The following is a 21,929-nucleotide window of genomic DNA, read 5'->3' as shown; positions in this document are numbered from 1 at the left end:
TTGATGGACCTATCCTCCATAAATTTATCTAGTTCTTTTTTGAACCCTCTTATAATCTTGGCCTTCACAAAATCCTCTGGCAAGAAATTCCACAGGTTGACTGTGAATTGTGTGAAGAAATACTTCCTTTTATTTGTTTTAAGCCTGCTGCCTGTTAATTCATTTGGTGACCCGTAATTCTTGTGTTATGAGAAGTAGTAAACAACACTTCCCTATCTACTTTCTCTATACCAGTCATGATTTTATAGACTTCAATCATATCTTCCCTTAGCCATCTCCTTTCCAAGCTGAAAAGTCCAAGTTTTATTAACTCTCCTCATACGGAAGCCATTCCATAACCCTATCCACAATGACTCCAAGATCTCCTTCTTGAGTGGTAACAGCTAATTTAGACTCCATCATTTTATATGTATGGTTGGGATTATGCTTTCCAATGTGCACTATTTTGCATTTATCAACATTAAATTTCATCTGCCATTTTGTTGCCCGGTCACCCAGTTTTGAGAGATTCTTTTGTAGCTCTTCACAATCTGCCTGGATCTTATCCATCTTTAGTAATTTTGTATCATCTGCAAATGTTGCCACCTCACTTTTTACCCCTTTTTCCAGATCATTTATGAATCTGTTGAATAGGACTGGTCCCAGAACAGACCTCTGGGGAACACCACTATTTACCTCTCTCCATTCTGAAAACTGACCATTTATACCTATCCTTTGTTTCCTATCTTTTAACCAGTTACCAATCCATGAGAGCACCTTCCCTCTTATCCTGTGGCAGCATACTTCGTGTAAGAGCCTTTGTCTAAGGCTTTTTGAAAATTTAAGTACACTGGATCCCCTCGGTCAACGTGCTTGTCAACCCCCTCAGAGAATTCTAGTAGATTGATGAGGCATGTTTTCACTTTACTGAAACCATGTTGACTCTTCCTCAACAAATTATGTTCATTTATGTGTGTGACAATATTGTTCTTTATTATAGTTTCAACCAGTTTGCCCAGTACTGAAGTCAGGTTTACAGGCCTGTAATTGCTGGGATCACCTCTGGATCCTCTTTTTTAAAAAGCATTGATTTGTTTTGTTGCCCTGTAGTTAATGTCCCATTTACTCAACTGTTTTTGGCAAAAAAAAATTTCTATTTCCTTTTGTCACCACTCAGTAGAAAATGAAAACAAACATGCTTGCACTGTTTACTTTCATTTTCTGCAATTTTAGATGTATTATTCATAACACCAAATCAGTATGTAAATAAAACCTATACTTAAGAGCAAGGTGCATAAGGCGAAATGTTTCTGCCCCCTTGTTTCCCTCACAATCAACACTGGGAAGACTATATAAAATGATTACTACATTTACACATTACATTCATTTTTCTACCAAGTGACGGTAACACAACTACAGTGGAATATTGTACTCCACTTCTCCAGCAAGGAACAACAGATCAGATACAAAAGGATAATTAGTGTTTATATTTTTTAAGGAAACATAATAAAATGTAAGGAAACAAAAGGGTATACTCCTTTGCTTCCTTATGATGTAGGAGGAGATGTTGGGTGTGGTGATAGTTAACTTTCAAAGAAGTGGAAAGTAAACTGTAAGTAATTGAAAGAGCCCTGAAGTTGGCAAAATTTGAAGACCAAAACTGCTGTAACTGGGCCTCACTTTCAGTCTTCTGTTCACTGGTACCTAATTACTCACAGCTGTCTCACTGGTTCTGTACTAGAAAATTACGTGTACTTGCATTATTTCCGGCAGGTCCTGAAATATAAATTCATTAAAGATATTTGCATTTTAAAAGCAACTTTATTCCTAATGACCAATTATTTTTGTTTATACTAAATTGGAGATTTATAAAGCATGCTCAACTATCAGTACAGAATCTTTAATAGCTTTACTGCAAGTACTGCCTTAAGAAAATGGTATTTGAACCTACTGCAATGAGCTCTGTAAGGCAAGTGAAATTTCAGAAGGGACTTTTGAAGATCGCAACAGAGAGACTGAACAGCACAAGTTTCAGTGTTGAATGTTGTTCTCTTTTTAGAAACGCATATTGAAAGAGTTTTCAGATTATCCCCTTTTAAATGTTTTCCCCCAAATTCACATTTTTTCCAACAGTTTTATAAAATGAAGTACTAGATCATGAGGGAAGGAAGAGGCTAGTAACAAGTCTAGATTTCTGTACATGCATCAGAACGTAGAAAGAGAAACAAGTCCATCACACAAAAAAAGTCATGAGAAATTACTTGTTTATATTCATACATGAAAAAGCATTCTCCTCTGGATAGCCCAGCTTAAGCATATAATCAAAAATAAAAAGACCAAAGTTCCTGCTTACAATGATCAATTAAAATAGTGTTTCTATAGTTTATTTGTACTCTAGCAATGCAAAGAGGCCCCAAACATGTAGTAAGTATGCCAATGTGACCTTTGTGTCCTGAAAAGGCTTCCACTTTAACATTTGCAGGCAAGTCTACAGCCAGTTCAGAAACAGATTGTGTAGTTCATCTTTGTTAAATTATTTACTCCTTTAAAAATAGTTTTCCACAGTCATGGGAAGTATTTTTGTATAAAAATAAAAAGTTTACAAAGATGAAAGCATTTAAGTTTTTTTCCAACTGGTTTCAACCTCAGGATGAAAGACAGAATTCTTTTCTTTGCTCCATTATTTTAAGAAGAATCTAGAAAAACGCTTTATTTTTCCGGTACACTGACCGTCCAGTGGGTGCTTACTACCTCTGAAACTGAGGTCCATGCACAAAATCTCATCTCTCAGGTCTGATAAATGAAGGATGCAGACCCTATCAGCCAGAATAATAAAGTGCCCCAAACAAAGTCTGCCTACACACAAAACCCCTTTGTTATTACCTTAAATTTGGTAAAATATCAGATAAAAGTATTAAATAATATCTAGAAAAGGTGAATTAAATGTTTGTTTACTCCTTATCAGACACTAAAAAAATTGATATTGAACCACTATTATCCAGTATTGATAAACTTAGGAATCTTATTATTTTCTGTTATCAAAACGCTCTGGTAACTTGATGAAGTGTTACCTCTTTGGGGTGGGATAGCACTTACAGAGGTAACAATTTGGTAGAAATTTTCTTTGTTGTAAATATAAATTGACTTGTCTATATATTGACAATGATCTTTAAATTGAAACAAAAAAGTACCAGCTGCATACCATGGTATAGTAAACTGCATTTACAGTGGAATTTATTATTTTCTTCTAATGATTTATTATTTATGAGATTGTTGCCCATTGTGTGTCCATACAAAATTATTATTTGGTCAAGGGTCTCTATTAATGGCTGTAGTCATCCCTGGAGCAAATTGCCATGTAATCTTGTTGTTGTTTCTGAAGTTTGGGATTTTTGTTTATTCAAGTTTATTCTCAATTTTAATTAAATGTGGAAAAATCCTGATTTGCCTCTACAGCAAAGCATAAGTATATAGGACCATTTTCTGAATAGATTTCTGCTTTGTAGAAATCAATGTACTTTAATAGATTTGCATAAGGAGTATATCAGGGCAGAATCTTGCCCTTAGTTTTCTGTTAATGCTTATAGATCTGTATTAAGAAACAACACTTAGCAGTAAGTCTCAATTTTAGCGCAGCAGGACTAGTGTGGTATGGAAGGATCATTATTACAAACCTTATTTTTTAGTCTTATTTATACAGTCTAAATACAATAAAATATTTGAAACAGTAACTTATATATAGGTGTTTAAAAAAATCTTGATTTCTGTTTTTGTACAAAAAACTCAACAGTTTAAAGGGAGCATTTTATTCTGGGATAAACTTGGAACCTGATTCTGTGAACACTACGACTAGCACATATTACTATACATTTTCCCACTGCACTAGTAGAGCTAGTCGAGTTGGGGCATAGTACACTCAGGAGTAAGTGTTTTGCAGAATGAGGGCCTTTGAAATAGCAATGTTTGTGTGTATCCTTATTGCTATTGAAGATATTGGTATTTTTGGTTAGGACATCATTTTTCTGGCTCAGCACCTCATTGAGATTGATTGTGCAGTAAAATCATGCTCGTGTCTTTGTGGTATCAGTTTGTTAATGAAAGTAAATGCAGTTATAAACTTTAAGTTATGGCATTTCTGCAGAATCAAGTAGAGAGAATGTGTTGACAGTGCAAAACCTAGGATTTAAACACCTAGCAATGATAACTAATAAACATGCTAAGAAAAGGCATGGGAAACATTTGAAAGATAAATGGATTCCAATTTTGACTGATATCATGTCTTTCACACTGGAGGAAACTACTGTAGCAGAGTGGACTCCTGCTCCATGAGAGAAGTTAAAACAGCCCTGGCAAGGGGCCGTAGCTGGAGCCAGAAGCCTGGGCTGATGGCGGCAGTGGCTGCAGCTGGGGGCCACGCCCCAGACTGAGCCACAGGGCTGTATAAGGAGGCCAGGGGAGCCAGAAGCAGAAGGAGTCTCTCTCTGACTGGAGAGAGAGACAGGCCTGGCTGCTTGGGAACTTACCCAGGGGACCTAGAGGAAGGCAGGGCTGGGGAAAAGCCTTAAGAGCTGAGAAGCCCTAGGCCAGCAACTCCCCAGGCTGCAGGGTCTAATTCTAGGCCTGCAAGGTACTGGGCTTGCAGAGGGGCAGACGGAGGTGGGTAAAGGCAGCCAGGCAAACCATAGGCAGCCAGGCAAACCCCCTTTGCCTATGATGAATGGCTGATACTGCAGTCTGCCTCAGGGCGTGGGGGCTAGACAATGACTGGGCAGTAGGAGACCCAGTTAAAGGGGCACCGAGGTCCAGGGAGGGGCCCGGGGCCAGCAGAGGACAGGTGGATCACCAGCCTGCAGAGGGCACTCTGTAGCTGGAATCGAGCTAATTCCCCGAAGCAACCAGCAGGAGGCGCTGCAGGGGTGAGTCTGCCCATTTACACCCATTTAGATATAGTTTTTTTTGTTGTTGTTCTTGTAGAGGCCTGTAAGCGACAGAGTCCTGTGGCACCTTATAGACTAACAGACGTATTGGAGCATGAGCTTTTGTGGGTGAATACCCACTTCGTCAGAGCTGAGTTTCTGGCTTTATCAGAACTTCCATTTTAGAGTTTCAAACTGAAAGCAGCAGGAAAGACAAATCCCTTCATTGGTATAATAAAAGAAGTGAAATATTTGGCAGAGGAACAGACTGAAATTACATTTAAATTAAGAACAGATTATTATTTTCAGTGGATAGTTGGATAGCTGCATGTTCTTTCTACATGTCTTGTCAGTAAGCATGGATGAGTGGCAGAAAGTTAAGTACTGTATTTAAAATGCAGATTTCACTTTCCTGGTAACTTCTTTCTGTTTGGCTTAAAAACACTCTACCTACTTTCCTGTCTACCGAAAAATATCCAAGTATAACACAAAGGTAATCTTGCCAATGTGTACTGTCATAATTCTAATCTGAGGGCATTTCTCTTTTCTAAAAGTTACTACTAACAAGGAATGATGCAATGGTTCTTCCAAATGCCTTATATTAACAAAGATAGCAAGATTACGGGAAAGGGCCAGAAGATTCCTGCAAGTTACTGCTCTGTAGTTACTCACTCTTCACAGTAATTCTAATGCAATTACATGAATCAAGTGGGCTGTAACAATTTCCAGAAATAGAGAATAGTGGCATTTGCACAGTTAATAATCTACTTCCAGTGTTATAAGGGAAAAGTCCTGGTAATAAGATGATTTTTTTCATCTTAAAGTAAATCTTCTCTTTTTTGATTCCTTCATTTACACTAGTCATCCTCTAGAAATGTAACTTACAGGAAATATTTGAATGTGTTATATTTAGTGGTAAAATAGCCTTTGTAAAGAAGAAATTCTTAGTCAAAACTATATGATGAGGGGTAAATTTGAAGTATGGGTTAGGTCTCAGTCCCATAGGTTCCTTAGGCTCCTAAGTGTCTAACCATACATGCCGACTCTGAGTGCTCCAGGGCTAGAGCACTCAAGGAAAAAATTAGCAGGTACTTTGCACCCCCCCCCAGTAGCCAGCTGTCCCCCTCCCCTTCAATGTCTCCCACTTGCCAGGGGCCTTGCTAATCAACTCCTCCTGCTCCCTCCCAACTCCTCCTGCTGGCAATGGTTAGCTGTTCCACGGGATGCAGGAGCTGCTCTGAGGAAGGGGGAGGAGCAAAGACAGGAAGGGGGTGGAACTGGGTGGAAGAGGTGGGGGGGATTGGGGGAAGGGGTAGAGTGGGGGTTGGGCCAGAGTCTGAATGGGGATTGGGCACCCCCAGGAAAGGAGGAAGCTGGCACCTATGTGCCTAACCAATCACTTTTGAAAATGGGACTTAAGACTCCTAAGTAACTTTTGGCCTTTTGTAAATTTTACCCAATGTTTTTAAGTTGTATGTTAGTGGTTTCTATTACCTTTATATTACCATTACATTTAAAAAAGCAAAAACAAATTATAGAAATCCAGCAAATTCAGAGTTGAGAGTAAACTTAGAAGAGACCCAAACATTCTGAAATATAGAAATACTTCTAAGTATAACTTTCTCTCTCTGTTTTGTGTTTCTAACATTTAACACTCATTCTTGAAACCTATCTTAACATCTCTTTGAGGCACAGTTATTTTCCCTTCTAGAGATGTAGCATATTTAAAAATGTGCACCTCACATCATTAGTTCTAGACTTTTTCTATAATAATGTCTCTAATAATAAATGTGGTAACTTGTAACTACTTTAACTCTTGCACTTTTTGTGCAAGTGTTATGATTTCATGATCTGGGTATATGAGATACGTATATGGAGACACTGCTATGACACTTGGATAACTACTTGCCTCATGGAATCATAGGGCCTAAATATCTGAATAATATTGCCCAATATTCTACATTTAAAGACAGGGAAGATGATAGGCTGACATTTCTGTGGGGATAAAGTTAGGGTAGAGTGGCTATTTTAGTTGTGTATGTTCACGCTTTCAAAGGATTGCATTTTTTTAAGTTTCACACTAATTTTCTGGGTTTCTATAATTTATACACTTAATATATACATAATCCATTATATATGCATTTGCTTTTTTAAAACTAATGTCACTGAAAGATGATTTATACTCTAACCATTGAGATGTGCCTGCAACCTTTCTAAATCTGTCTTGAGTTAGAGTTTCTGTCATAGGACTTTAAAAAGGAGGCTTTTATACAAGGCACATTACTTTTTCCTTCCCGACTTTCTGAATTGCCTTGCTAATACAACCTCCTTAACAGGGAGAGCACATCTCATTGGGACCTTAAGTAAAACAGAGGTAAGTCCATTGACTGCCTGCCAAGCCTTCTGAGCCTTGCCAAGAGCCTACCAATTTTTACACCCTTTTGAAGGTTGGTGGGGTCTCCAGTGAGCTCTGGGAAAATGGCAGCCCACAAGCTTTAGGTTGATCATCAAGGGGCCTTCATCCTACTCTCTTTATGAGCCTTCTGAGGATGGTTAAGGTCCTTCCCACACTACATCCTCTACAAGCAGTTGGAGGTGTATCATGGCAGAGACTCACTGTGAGACTTAAATCTCATGAGTCCTCATTGTCAGCTTAAAAGGCTCATAAGCATTCCCTCTGAGCCTTAGGGACTCAGAGGTATTCACCCCATCCCTGCTCTGAACCTTAGTAAATTCTTTGAGGGCTCCTTCACAGTCTTAATAGGGCTTCTAAGACAAAATTAGACTCAGGGGCCAGACAGTCAGTTTTGCCAAAGCAGGCATATTAGGCTTCTAATGAGACTACAAAAACTTGTTTAAAATATAGCAAATGGTGAATTACCAGTGAGGCTAAGGCTAATGAGGATGACAGACATTACTGGGGAGTTCTTCCCTTCTGTGAACCCCAGCCCCCTTCCTGAACTTTCCTCTTTCACCCCGCAGTTTTGCTAAGGTCTATGGAATTTAAGAGTATTTCAGAGCTATGTGCTTGTGCACAAGACAATGGAGAAATGGAGAGATGAGAAGCTTAGGATAGGGTGCCTCAGAGCAGCCCCTTGAGCGGTCTTAGGAAATGTGTTCAACCCTGAGCTAAACTGTATAATTAGCCAGCCAATATGTTTTCTTATTGTCAGTCTCAAGTTTATTCTGTTTAAGCTTGTCAGAGGGCCAATGACTCTCATCTGGCACAGCAAGATCTGCCAAACCTCATATTATTAGAACTGGGTGAAGATACATATTCCATTTCACAGAAGATTTAGCTATTTCTTAAATAAAAAACTTTGAAATTCTCTGGAAAAGGGGATGGAGCCTTCTCTTTGGGAGAATCTGCCTGGTGACTGGCCAGGAGCCGCAGAGCCTGGACACCTTGGTTTCCAAAGGAACTTTATCGAAATCAAACTGTCTTGGCGGAACATTTTGAGTTTTACAAATTCCTACAAACCTGTTTCAGAGGTTTTTCTGACAAGCACTAATTATTATTTGTCTATTATAGTAGTTTTTGGAAGCCCCAACCAAGATTGGGATGGTTTTGTGCTAGGCGTTGTACAGACATGTAATCCCTGTCCTAAATAGCTTACAGTTAAAATAGACAAGATAGACAAAGGAAGGAGGGGAAATGGAAGCACAGCCGTGGCCTGTCAAAGGTTACACAGCGGGTAGGCAAAGCCTTAAATACAACCCAGGTCTCCTAACAGCCTCTGTTAGGCAGATGTTTCTCAACTGGTGGTTTGTGACCTTCAACAGGGTCGTGAAAGTCAATCAGAGTGGTTGTGAGGTGCTGAAAATTGTATGGCAATGTAAAGCAAAGAAAATCCTCTCTCTCCTACTCCCTGTACACCCTTACTGGTCAAGACTAAATATTCTGTCAATCTCTCAAAACACATTAATAAATTATGTAGGTTTAGCATTGTTATCACTGATATATTTGCTATGAGAATACAAAATATAAAGGGGGTTGACAATTTTTTACTTTGACTGAGGTGTCACTACAATGAAAAGTTTGAAAACCCTGCATTGGGCCTCACAGACTGACAGTTGGGGACAGGTGACTGTGAGGGATTCCCCAATGAACCTATTGAAGTTTTTGGGAAAAGACAACAATCCTATAAGGTTTGCAGGGGGTGGGGCCTCCAGAAAAGATGCCAATGCTTAGAGCATGATATGGGAATTGTGGCCCCAACACTGTTTTGGGGAACGAATATGACAGGACCCTTAATGTGTCTATTTGAGGTTGAGCCTCATGCTCCCTTTTTGCATTCCTCCTTTTCCCACTGCTCTTTCTACATCTACATATCCTGCAGACCCCCTAAACATCGTAGGAAGTTAGCCCCTTATGGTAAGAAATCAACAAAAGAAACAAGAGTTCTGGAAAAAGAGGAGCTCGGGGAAATGGTGGGGTGATCCATGTCTATTGGCCCACCAAGCTGGTAGGGGGTGGTGGGGAGCTACTGCCTCACTGGCTGGCCTGGGTCATGCCTCTGTCACTGGGGTATTATCAGAGGGAGGAGCACTGGCAAAGGTCTGTAGCGCGCCTCAGGCAGGGGAGCGCCGGCAAAGATCTGTAGTGTTGTTGGGATTCTGCTCCCCAAGACGGGTTGGCTGGGGTAGGGGAATGCAGGCTCACCCAACTCCACTGCGTTCCAGCCCAAGGCCCTGACAGTGGCGGGGCTCCATCTGCAACACTCTGACCAAATAGATTAGGGTTTTTCAAACAGGGGTCACCGCTTGTGTAGGGAAAGCCCCTGGTGGGCCGGGCCAGTGTGTTTACCAGCCCTGTCCGCAGGTCCGGCCGATCGCAGCTCCCACTGGCTGTGGATTGCTGTTCTGGGCCAATGGGAGCCACAATCGGCAGACCTGCAGATGGGGCAGGTAAACACACCGGCCCAGCCCACCAGGGGCTTTCCCTACACAAGAGGCGACCCCTGCTTGAGAAACCCTGAAATAGACTCACTGCACTGTGCAATTCTGTCCCTGCGTTACTTCCTACCCAGTTGCTTGAGCGAGTCCCTCCAGCTCATCCTGGTACTCAGCTGCTGGCAGCTCCAGCTTCCACTCCGCATCAGGCTCCTCCATTTCCTCGGGGTACTCAGCAGCGGACAGTCCTGGGAGCCCCAGTCTTTCCTCCTGATCCAGGGCCTCCCCTGGCATGGCAGCAAGGTCTGGAGGGAACAGCTGGTGGTCTGCATCTGCATCTGCATCTGCCTCCCTCCTGGGGCTGCTCTGACTGAGTTAAGGGCCCCACCCTTTGTACTTCCTGTTCCACCCCTCCCCTTCTGGGGGGTGGAGTAAGCTTGACCTGGCCCCACCCACTCAGGCTGTGAGAGTGGCTCTTTACGCTCAAGTTTGGAGGGAAGCCACCCTGACTCCCTACAGGTGGGAAGAGCAGGTAACAGTCTCATCACTACCATGGAATAGATCAATCCACTAAACATAGCTTTTATTGTCTCTCACTCTGTTCTAAAGCTAGGAGGTAGCAGAATCTTCTAACTGACCACCACCACCACCGTCTTAAGTGTCTCAGTTTACTAATAGTTTATCTGATTAACTTTATTTTTGTGGAAAAATTCTCCTCCTTTCCTTAACAGGCTCTCCCATGACTGGCTGGCATTCTGAAGTCTATTTCTGTGGAAAAAAGGCTAGACGCTTCTCTTTACATCAAAGCTAAGGTCTCAAGCAGTCATTTGAAAAGCTTCCTAGAACTAATGAGTCCTAACATTACTAATTAAAAATATTAACTTTTCAGATTTGCTTTGTAATCCCGTTACCTTTTGCAAACATAAATGCCTGCTTACAAGAGTTCAGAGAACTAAGTTTTATTATATATCTGATTCAGTTCAAGTCTGGCATCTACTAACTGAAGCTGATTTTTTAGGAGATTTAAAAGGAGTGTAAGGACCAAAGTAAGGTTTATAATGAAAGCTCATTTGGAATCTTAACTATGGAGCAGCTACCACTGATCTGTAATGCAACTACCTTATACCCCTCCACCCACCCTTCCTTAAATTCTCAGGAATAACTGGAACAATTTTGCTATTGCAGAGTTCAGTAAACATTTTCAGGCAGTAGCAGTACAAAAATACTTACAGTCCATATACAGAAAATGATACTTGATGTGTGTGTGCAAACTATATTATTGATTCATTAAGGCATTTATTTCGCAGTAAGTTCAGGCCCGGAAGAAGTTAATGTAAGTATTTTAGAAAGGGTTTGTATTTCTCTGATAAACAGCACTCCCCTTCTGTTTGTGATCACAGGATGAAAGCTCTCTAAGCTTGTATATGTACATTTTTACTGCTACATCATGTAGTGTGCTCTTAAGATTGAGATCTCATTCCCCAGGAAGCATTTCTGTCTAAGATTAATTGCCCTTTTAAAATCCGTGTTTGATGTATTCCTTTGGCTATATCCTGACTTGGTTTAACCCTCTTTGACCTGACCTCACTGACTGTTACAGCCATGGCTGAGGCAGAAATCTTTCAGCATGATGTATGCAGTACAGACTTCAGCCTGTGGTTTTCACATCTATGGATTCAATTAGCTGAATTTTTACAAAGGTTAAAGAATTTGTCAGACGCAGAACAAAACTCACCAGACTCTCTTAGGTTAATTGAATAGCTCATCTCTATTTGCTGTTCTACTTTGCTTGTCAATTTAAGAACTTGTTAAAGAACGTAGAACAGTATTATGTGTAAAATAATGTAGCAAAAATGGCAAATCAGCTTCTTTTTTTCTCTAGTTAAATATGAAATGGTATAAACATGACATGGTAACCATTAGGCTTTTGTTCTGTATAAATTTCCCATCACCTTGCAGGCAAATGTTTTTAACCTATTACTATAATTACTTTTGAATGTCCTACTCTGAGGACTTTATTAACCCTTGAAGATAAACTAGACAGTTATTCTGCTTTGATGAAAATAAGTAAGCCCCTGTTACCATTTGCTGTATTTTCACTTAGCTGGCAATACAAGTAATCCATCCATCAAGTTTTCCATCTTACAAATGGTCATCGTTACTTGATTAGCTGAAAAGTATGTCAAAAATACACACGTTAGAATTAAAGCATGCTTGTATCCATGATTTTAAACATGGTAGCTTAACAAATATTAAGCGAAAAAAAAATTGTGGTTAAGAATAAAATCCTTGCCAGCATTCTTGAAGTGAGTGTGACATTGTGTGGGGGTGGGGGGAGAGGAAGAGAGAGAGAGAACATATGTAGGGGGGGGAGGTATGTGTGTTTTTGTATACATATTCATAAAGAATATTTGATGGTGTGGGAGGTTTTATTGCTTTGAGTTTGTTTGGGATAACCCATATTGTTGAAAATGATGAAGCTATATATGTCCTTGCAAACTATTGCTAATAAAACCTTACCGTGTCATCTCAGCATTTGTTCTATCTATACTAGCATTTATTCAAAAATAGGTTTTAAAAATATTTTAGTTTAAAGAAATGGATCCATGATATATTTAGCTCCCTAGCTTTGTATTCAGGTTGACCTAGATCCATGAAGTCAACTGTACAGGATTCAGAGGGGAAGATAAATTGTTTTTATAAATTTATGAAACCTCTAAAAAATCTAAACTTTTTTTGTTGTTGCAAGAATGATATAGTAGTTAAGATGTGTTCTATTCAAGCTAGAAACAAGTGCTTTTTTCCCACTGCAATGGTTTGGAGGAGTTTCCTGAGTATCTAGGGTATAAAGCTTCCATTTCTGGTCCTGATGTTTTACAGACTGCTGAACTTCTAATTCTGTCAGTGATCCAGGACTAATAGCTAAGGCAGCATACGGTTAGGGAGCAATTCCATACTTGTGAGAGAAGGAATACAAGAAAAGATTGTGAAAAAAAAATTAAATTTTTTTTTTAAATGATATATGCATGAAGTTGTATGGTTGACTGTTGTGATGGTAGGGGTGGTGTAGTGGGCCAAACCAGGTATAAGGCATTCTAAAACACTTATTTAACTTCTAAAACTTTAAACAGTTCAGTTTGGTTTGGGTTTTGCATTATTATAGATGGTTAACCCCCATGGTAGTAAGCACTACTAAAAATATTTTATTAAACACATAGGAATAAAGAAAAAGTTAAAGCACTCTTAACAAGACTTCCTACTTCCCTTAGAGCCTGAGGAGGTGAATGAGTAGTCCTCACCCAGAGGAGGAGCTGTATCAGCTGGTGTGCAGGAATCTCCATTAGACTGTGCTTTGGTTAGTACCGCTGATGCCAGAGGAGGCAGTTTGATCACTCCTAATAATGAGGAGTCCAGTACCAAAGAGACACAATAGGTCTTTCAACAACATATAGGATTTTAGTCACAAATATTTTGTTGCCAAGGATAGGTGAGTAGATGGCATTGATACCAAAGTAGATAATACCAGGGATATCAGTATTGGGGGCCTCAGTGCCAAGAGGCTGGCACCAGTTGATTTAAGGGATGCTGAGAAGGGTGGTCCTGCAGCACTAATCAGTGCTAGAAGGACCCTTTTTGGGCCTTGTGCTACTCTTTTCCTCTGATGCTCAAGGGGAGTCAAAAGCTGAGGTGGGGTTTTTTTGGACTTAGTAAAAGAAACTCGGGGATTCTACTCCCTGATATCCTCCCCCTTGGTCACCTTCCCCTTACACCTATCCATATCCTTGGTCTTTTTGAGCTATGTGGGGAATGTGCCACACCAGAAGACCAATGTTTGCTTCCCAGTCCAGAGCTAAATCCCCTTCTCCACCTCACAAGGGAGTTTATTAGTCTGCATCATGGCAACAGATTTGATTTCTTGGTTGGGAATGGCATGCAAATTCATTTGTATCTTCTAGTTATATCCTCTCAATTTGGGAATCATTTTTAATTTCAGTGGGTTCTGGAGCACCATCACTGTGAATCACTGGATCCTGTAAATCAGGAGGTAGGCTTTTCCATTTAGTTTGAGATCCCCTCCCACCCGCCTTCCCCATCCTGTTTCTGGAACCTTGTCTCCTGAGAGCATCCTACGTCAGTAGGAGCAATCACTTCTTAATCTCAAAGAAGTGGATAAAGTTCCTCAAGAACACAGGGAAAGGGTTTGATTCTTGTTACTTTGATTCCCAAAAAGACTGCTGGTGCCCTATAGTGGATCAGAGACAAATGAACACCTTCAAGTTCAGAATGGTGACTGTGGCCTCAATGATTCCAACCATAGATCCAAACTCAAGGTGTACAGCTCTCAAACTCCAGGCTACTTTCATATAGCAGTTCACTCTATCCAGAGAAGGTATTTGAGGTTTCAGGTGGGCAGTTCCCACTATCAGTACAGGGTGCTACCATTTGGCTTGTTGACAACACCATGAGAATTTAGGAAGTGCCTATTGGTAGTGGCAGATTATCTTGGGAAACAAGGAGGCCAGTTGTTCCCATATTTGGATCAGTGTCTCATTCATGGAACATTGCATCAACGAGTAACAGACTCTGATCAAAGGACTTTGCATCATTTTGCCTCCCTAGGCCTGAAAGTAAGTGGAGAAAATCCCAATACTGACTCCATCAAAAAGACAGAGTTTATAAGAACTATGCTGGACTCCACATCAGCAGTGGCTTTATCTACCACAGAAAAGACTTCAAGCTATACTAGATGTATTCATCCACCTAGAAACTCACCACAGAACATCGGTGAGAACCTTCTGCATGGCTTCCGGCATATGCACAACTCAGCATGCCAGACCTTACCTTATATGCATGGAAGTATGGCTGAAGTCTATATATTAGCCAAGCAGATATTACCTAGATATATTAGTACACATTCTACCAGAAGGCTTGTCATTACATTTGTAGAAAGTCTGCAAAGGGATGTCTTTACCCCCTCCATTACCATCAAAGACTGTGGTAACAGATGCCACCACACTAGGATGGATAGCCCATGTAAACAACTCTAAAATACAAGTTTTGTGGGAGCAGTACTTCATATAAATATCTTGGAGCTAAGAGCCATTTCTTGGGTGCTCAGCTTTTCTCCAGCTTCTAGAATGACTGACTTGTCCTATTGTGAAAGACAACCCTACAGCCAGGTTTATATAAATAAGCCAGGGATAGCAATATCCACTCTACCAGAAGGCTGCAAGTCTGTGGAACTTTTGTATCCACCAGAAAACTACCCTGAGAGCAGTACCACCTGCAAGGATTACAGAATATGCTGGTAGATCACCTCAGCAGACAATTTTCAAGCGACCATGAGTAGCTGATAAATGACACAGAATACAATATGTGTTTCTGAAGTGGTGTCATCCATCCAAACAGCCCTTTGCTGCCAGAGAAGACAAGAAGTGTTTAAAATTCTGCTCCAGAGTGGGACAAAGTCAGGTATCCCTATCCAATGCCATTATGATAACATGGTCCCCAGCCCTGATGTATTTTCACCCTCCAATTCCATTAATCCCAAGCATTTTCAGAAAGTTCAGGCAGGACTCTGCCAAAATTATCATAGTACCTCCAATGTGGCTGGGACAATTTAGGTCCAAGTACTGAAGAATCTCTACATGCAATCTCAAATATAGTTGCTTCTCCTACCAGATATGATATCACAGATGTGATCAAATCCTCCATCTGAATCCACATTTCCTGCATCTCATGGCATGGATATTTGCTGGCTGACTTCTGTGGAGGAAATCTGTGCATCTGACTTACAAAACATCATAATTCACAGTAGAAAAGGCTCTGAGAGGAATATTTATGCTGTTAAATGGAACAGATTTATGCTTTGGGTGCAATTATCTGGCATAGATATCAGATACACTTAATACTTCAAAGAACTCTGGACTGTCAATGAGCTCCCTGAGGGCTCACATAGCAGTCATCTCTGTTTTACACCCTCCAGTTCAGGGGTATTCCATATTTACACATCTACAGTAGTTGGATTCCTAAAGGGCATTATGAAGATATACCTCCCAATCAGAGATCTGTCACCTTTCTTGGGATCTATTTATTTTTCTGACAGGGTTAGCCATTTCAGTCCTCGATCTAATTAACTGTTCATCCTGTGCACTAAATAGGACAGCAGTCCAGTAGGATAAATAGTATGTGATTACTTTATTCTACTGTATATACATACACATATTAAAGTTACATGAGAAACTTTAATTCTGGAATTTCCTGTTATGCAGCGCTTGACTGTGTAAACTTAATAGTTTCTGAAATAATTTATTTGTATGCTACACCATCTGTAAGATGGGGTCAGGAAGGAGGACGGAGACTGCCTGGGCTGCCTTGTAAGATAGGAATATGAAGCTTTCCTCAATAATGAGGACTGTGAAGTTTACAAACATATGAATAGTAGTCAGTAGAAGAGCAGAGACTAGAACTCATGGTCATCTTCTGGCTCCTAGCCCTGCTCACTTTCCCTTAGGCCAAAAGGGTATTTTGTAGCTGCTGTTTTGTCGGTTTTCCAAAGCCTTTAGAATATGTCTACACTGCAAGTGAAGTTGTAACAATAGTAGTATAGATGTGACAGCATGGACTTCAGCACAGGTTAGCAACCAGATTGTGTACCCAGGGTTTCCACTAGGCTTGTATTTTGGTTGCCAGCCCATGCTGAAGCCCATGTCACCACGTCTACGCTACTGCTGTTACCTGTTCTATCTAAACTAGAGTTATCCAGTTTTGTCTATCCATGCTACAATCATAGCTTCATGTGTAGTATAGACATACCCTTAGAGAGCAGGATGTGGCTTGGTAGTATGCTTGCTGCAAATATAATGTTCTGAACAGCAAGTCTCCAACAGAGAGATGGTTAGAGGTTTATGTCTCAGCCAGATCTAGATTTCTGGATTTTCATGGGGACAGTAAAAGACTTCCCTGATCCAAGGACAATCACCCTGCCAATTTTAAGTCCCTGTTCAAAACTGTGGAGGTACTAAAGATCTTCAAATACAACATTTTTTCTAATAATTTAACATTTATATAACTACGTATTTTTCCTTAATCACAGTCTCAAAAATGATTGGAAAAAAAAATTCAGCCTGAGGCAGAGACCAAGCATGGAAAATTTCTATCTGATCAAATAGAGTTTGATAAAGTTATAATTCATTGAAAATAGAGGCTTATAATGTAAACTCTTATAGTTAAGGCCCCACTTAACAATGTTGCCTGTAATAATATAAACATATTTGCTTATCTAAGTGTTTAAAACTACTGGAGTTTTCCTTTAAAAGAGACTTTTTGATGTAGCTGTGATTTAAGTGCTCTTTCTGTTCATCTCTGGTTTTTTGGACTGTGATGTCTGACAATAAGAAATTGAAAATAGTTCATTCATTAAGGGGGATTTAGCTTATAAATTGCAGCTGTAATGTCATTAGCCAATGGCAGTTTACAATAGGTGGGTTCAGATAAGCCATCTCAGTCCTAATTTACCTGTCTGATTGCACATATTTTCTTAGTTTGTGGAACATCCTTAAACTATTTTTTTTCTTAATCTTTATTTATTAAAGCACTGAAGACTGGAGAATGTATATTATAAATTTAATGAGTTTTAGCAGATGTGAGCCAAGAGGTAGAGTTGTGTGTCTGTTTACATGCACTAATTTTTCTTGGCTCAATCCAGTCACATTAATTTACAATTTCGTCCTCACTAGAATCATATACATGCAAAAATAGTAGGGACTGACAGCTATGTAAATACATGTTGTAGTTATGAATTATTGTTTTGAAGATATCTAGCTGTGGAGACATTTTGTCAATATATTAAGTACTTGAAGATATTTGCACTGTATCATAGAGAATTTATATGAAAAATCAGTTTGCTTTGACCATATTTTCTGGCATTTCCCTTTTACTGTTGAAAACCTGTCAAAACCTTTTCCTCACTATCCTACTTCTTGATTCTGCAATAAAACATGTTGTTATTTAAATTTGAGCATTACAAATTGTGTTATCATTTGATTAAATAGAGGAAAACATGAAATGGTAGCCCTTATTTATGTTTGCCTGAAAAAAGAGGGAAAGAAAACTTAATCTTATAAACAATGATTGACCTTAAGTATAAAGTACGTTTAAAATAACACTAATATTATAGGTCTCCTTTGAATATTCAACTGAATATTTTTGTAATAAAAACACTGTAGCAGTGAGTCTTGCAATATTTAAATTATATGATTTATTTTGATGACAGTGAAATGTTACCATGACCAAATATCTTGGAACAATATAGGTTACTGGTTTGTGGAATGAAACGTCATGTTCCCATTACTCATTTTTCACTCAAGCCAAATCCATTTGCTCCTCAAGTTATGTGGATTGGTCACACTGTACCAGTGCATCATAGTCCAGAAGTAATAGTCACTCCAGAAAAACCTCCTTGGATAAATAACACTTAATATAGAATAAGGTGGAATTGTTTCCTAAAAATAAATAATTTTGCTATAAAATACTTTCTTCAGCAAGGTAACGAGCCAAAAGGATATTATAATGAAGCTGCATTTTGAAAGCTGTAAAAAATATTGCAATATTTGGTAAGAAATGTTTATTTTGGCCATATTAAAAGCATCCCACCTTCCCATGGTAAACACATGGTTCGTGCAAGCTATCATTTCTTATATGCTGTTGGCTGTGTATATTGATGACAGCTTGACAGATAATGTTTCAAACTCAGCAAAATGTCTGTTAATCTGAATTATCGTGTCTTATTTTAAAATTGCAGCACTCCCATTTTATGCGCTGTCCACAATAAGGCCCCAAACCTGCAAACATTTATGCAAATAGGTAGTTCCACTGAAATGAATGGGAGTACTTGCAGACATGCATTTGTAGAACCAAGGCCTAAGGTTAAACCAAACTAATAAGTAATGTGTTTAATCAAGGATTTTGTGGGATGGTTTCTTTGTATGTGGATAAGGCTTTTATTTTTTTTAAACACTGAACTATTTTAACCAAAATGGGACATATAATTCCCTGTAGGTAATCTTTGAGGGCAGGGGACTGGACTCGATGACCTCTCGAGGTCCCTTCCAGTCCTAGAGTCTATGAGTCTATAATTCAGTACTTTGGGCAAGAATCCCTGTCTAGTAGCTTATGAAACCAATTTCATGCTAGCAACAACCAGGTTCAAGCATAGCTGTTGCTAGCATTATTGGAACTGTAGTGAGGACAGAGATACCCATGCAGACCAGCTATCAGAACATGTTATGACAGGGTTGGCAAGGCTTTATCCTGGTTACAAAACACAGTTAAGATCCTATCTATGCTAGGTATTAGGAACCATGTTGTAACCAGCCCTTTGCCTGACAGAGCCAGCAAGTTTGCCTTCATTTCCTAGATTCTGCTATCTTACAAATTTTGTGGTGGCCCAATCATTCTTTCTGTAGCCAATTCTGTTGGGAAAATGGGAGGTTTGTAAGTGATGGTATAGGGAAGGCAGTGACATTTGTGCACACTGTGTACAGATTTCTCTGTGGTAGATTCCTATAGTATAAGGATGTCTGAATTTGGCATCTAAACATTAAAAGGTCACTGGTTTCTTTCTTTAACCACTTTCTGAAGCAGATCTCAAATTACCTTACTTCTCATTTCAAGACTCAAATAATCTGTCAAGCTTTTTTAAAGCTAGTTTTGACTCAGCATGTGGCCATCAGGTCACGATTTTAGCTGGTTCCCATCCTTTAAATTTAAGGATCGGAGCTTTTTAATCCTTCAGGACAAGTATAAGTAAAGAGAATTGAAATATTCTTAGCTTGTATCCCTCTTGAATTAGGAATCACTTGCTAACATAGTTATCCCAATAGATGAAGCTAAGTGAGAAATTGGACTAATTCAGTTAACTTTCTGAGTAACTCTTGATAATGCTGCCATAGTTTTTAAATTTAATAATTCTTATTAAAACAAATGTACTCCAAAAATATTCCAGTTATTTGAAATAGATATAGTGGCTTATTTTGTGTGTTACTTCTGTTTCAGTAGAACCCCTATAAAAGCATGAAAATTAACTATTAAGCTTGGGGGTTCATGTTGTTTAGTTTTGATGTCTTAACTAAAGCAAGACATATCATTTGAGCAGATTTTTAAGTGTGATATTTGTAGCTGGGGAAGGTGGAGGTGTCTTTATAATTTTAAGAACAAATCATTACTGTCGGAGAAAACTGTAAGTAATGGACACTTTCATTGTTTCACTGTAACAGAATTTCTCAGAATTCATTTCAGCTCAGTTTCTGTTTTAGACGATGCAAACTGCAGTTTCAGCTTTCTCCGTGTCAATGTTCCCTGCTCTTCATTCAGTTAAATGTGTAGTAGCAAGCCATTAATCACTTTATCACTGCCTGCAATGACTTTCAGCATACAGTAAATTAGACTTAAAGCTGTTTTGAACTGTGAATTGATTAGTGGTCTTTATTTTTCTTTGCATTAGATGGAGAAAAGAAGAATCAAGTGATGGTTCATGGAATTGAGCCGATGCTTGAGACACCAGTACAGTGGCTAAGTGAACATATGAGCTATCCTGATAATTTTCTTCACATTAGTATTATTCCCCAACCTACAGATTGAAGAATCAGATGTATCAGATATAAGGATTATCCTCAGGCTGGATTTACCAGGGCATGTTAACCTTTTACTTATGTCAGGCTTGGTGGAGGCAACCTGACCAGAAAAACCTCACTGCTGCAAGCCAAACAGGAAAAAAGATCCCATCACTAGATAAGGACATTTGGGCTGGTCTTAGTTTGCATCACCACTGCTTTTCTCCTCAGTTGTGACATGAAAGACTTTACAGGACCATTGAAAGTCTGCTGTTTTCTTGTAAAATATAATGAAGCTGAAACTATTAGCCTGAAGAGCAAATGGAAATATGTGCCACCTGATTTGTATTTCTGATTAACAAATAAACAAGGGTTTTTCCTAATGTGACAATATTTCAGCTTTGGTTTGAGTGGAAACATTGGTTTAATTTTCTAGAAAATTAGACACCAAGAGAAATTGTTATCAATAACTTCTAGTAACTTTTTGTAAAAGATCAAGTTACAGTAAACCCAGATTTCCTTAATAGGAATTTCATATGTTTACAGTATGTCTATTGGTATGAAAACTGTCTTTAACTTTGATAACAAGCAGTGAGAAATTTTTAAATAAAACCTCTGAACATATATTTTGTCATTTAAGAACATGCACAACTTAGTCACAAGTGTTTTTGATTTATATGCAGTTTGTCACTGAATATACTTTGGTGTAAGTTTATCATTCAAACTAGTTTTCAGTGGAATAGTAATGGTGTAGGATAATTTGCTCAGGAGCTGTTGTGGCATTCTTCTGATAATTTAAAATGTCTTCTGAAATAATTTTTTCTTAACTCAATAAAAATGTAAAATAATGTTGCAGATTATCATACCATTCTATTTATTCCCATAGATTAGAAATTGGTCACATCACAATATGATAAACAGATGTATTGTTTTTGAACAATTTTGAATATTGGAAAATTGAGCCTTTTCTGAGCTAGTTCTCATTGTGAGTTCAGTTTCCTAATGTGGTCCCATAGTAATCAGCACATGAAGTATCAACAGTTTATAATCTCATTGCAATAGATTTTGCTTAATTTACCAAATATGTTTATAGGTTACTGGAACTCATGCTCCAATATTTGTAAATTTTTATTACATCATTGCAGTTGCTACAGCGATCCTACCTTTTATTTTATTTTATTTTTTTATTGCATTCATCTTGTCATGAGCCATATTACTCTGTCTGCTTATTCTTGGTTGCTGCAAACAAGAGTATGTTGTAAGCATATTGTCATGTAAATGTTTTCTTAAAGAAACATGTTATTTTCTCCAAAAAAAAAAAGAAAACATTTGCAGTTATTACTGAAATTTTGACTTACAAATGTCCTTATAGCTCACACTGCTCTCTGCCCCCACTCCCTCCCAGTCCCCTTTTTAGGAGCACTTACCTGTATTTGATTAAAAAAAACAAACATACACAAAGAAATGAAAGAAACAGCACTGACATAAAGTGAAGATGTACAGAAAAAACATAAAATTCTAAAGGAAA

The 21,929-nt window shown here is 38.8% G+C and overlaps 1 protein-coding gene across 10 annotated transcripts in view; it reads left to right on the top strand.

The window, feature by feature from the left end:
• Window positions 1-21,722, top strand: part of ATG5 (autophagy related 5) — a 137,488-nt gene extending 115,766 nt beyond the window's left edge. For all 10 annotated transcript variants that reach the window (XM_030556034.1, XM_030556033.1, XM_030556025.1 and 7 more), the window contains one exon: window positions 20,293-21,722. In XM_030556034.1, coding sequence (XP_030411894.1) covers window positions 20,293-20,429 — 137 coding nt within the window. In that variant the 3' untranslated portion in view covers window positions 20,430-21,722. The remainder of the gene's footprint in view (window positions 1-20,292) is intronic.
• Window positions 21,723-21,929: the final 207 nt, after the last annotated feature.

Source organism: Gopherus evgoodei, chromosome 3 (assembly GCF_007399415.2).
Source record: "Gopherus evgoodei ecotype Sinaloan lineage chromosome 3, rGopEvg1_v1.p, whole genome shotgun sequence".
Taxonomy (NCBI): Eukaryota; Metazoa; Chordata; order Testudines; family Testudinidae; genus Gopherus; species Gopherus evgoodei.
The sequence above is the reverse complement of the archived record's forward strand: the minus strand, read 5'-3'. Positions and strand labels throughout refer to the sequence as shown.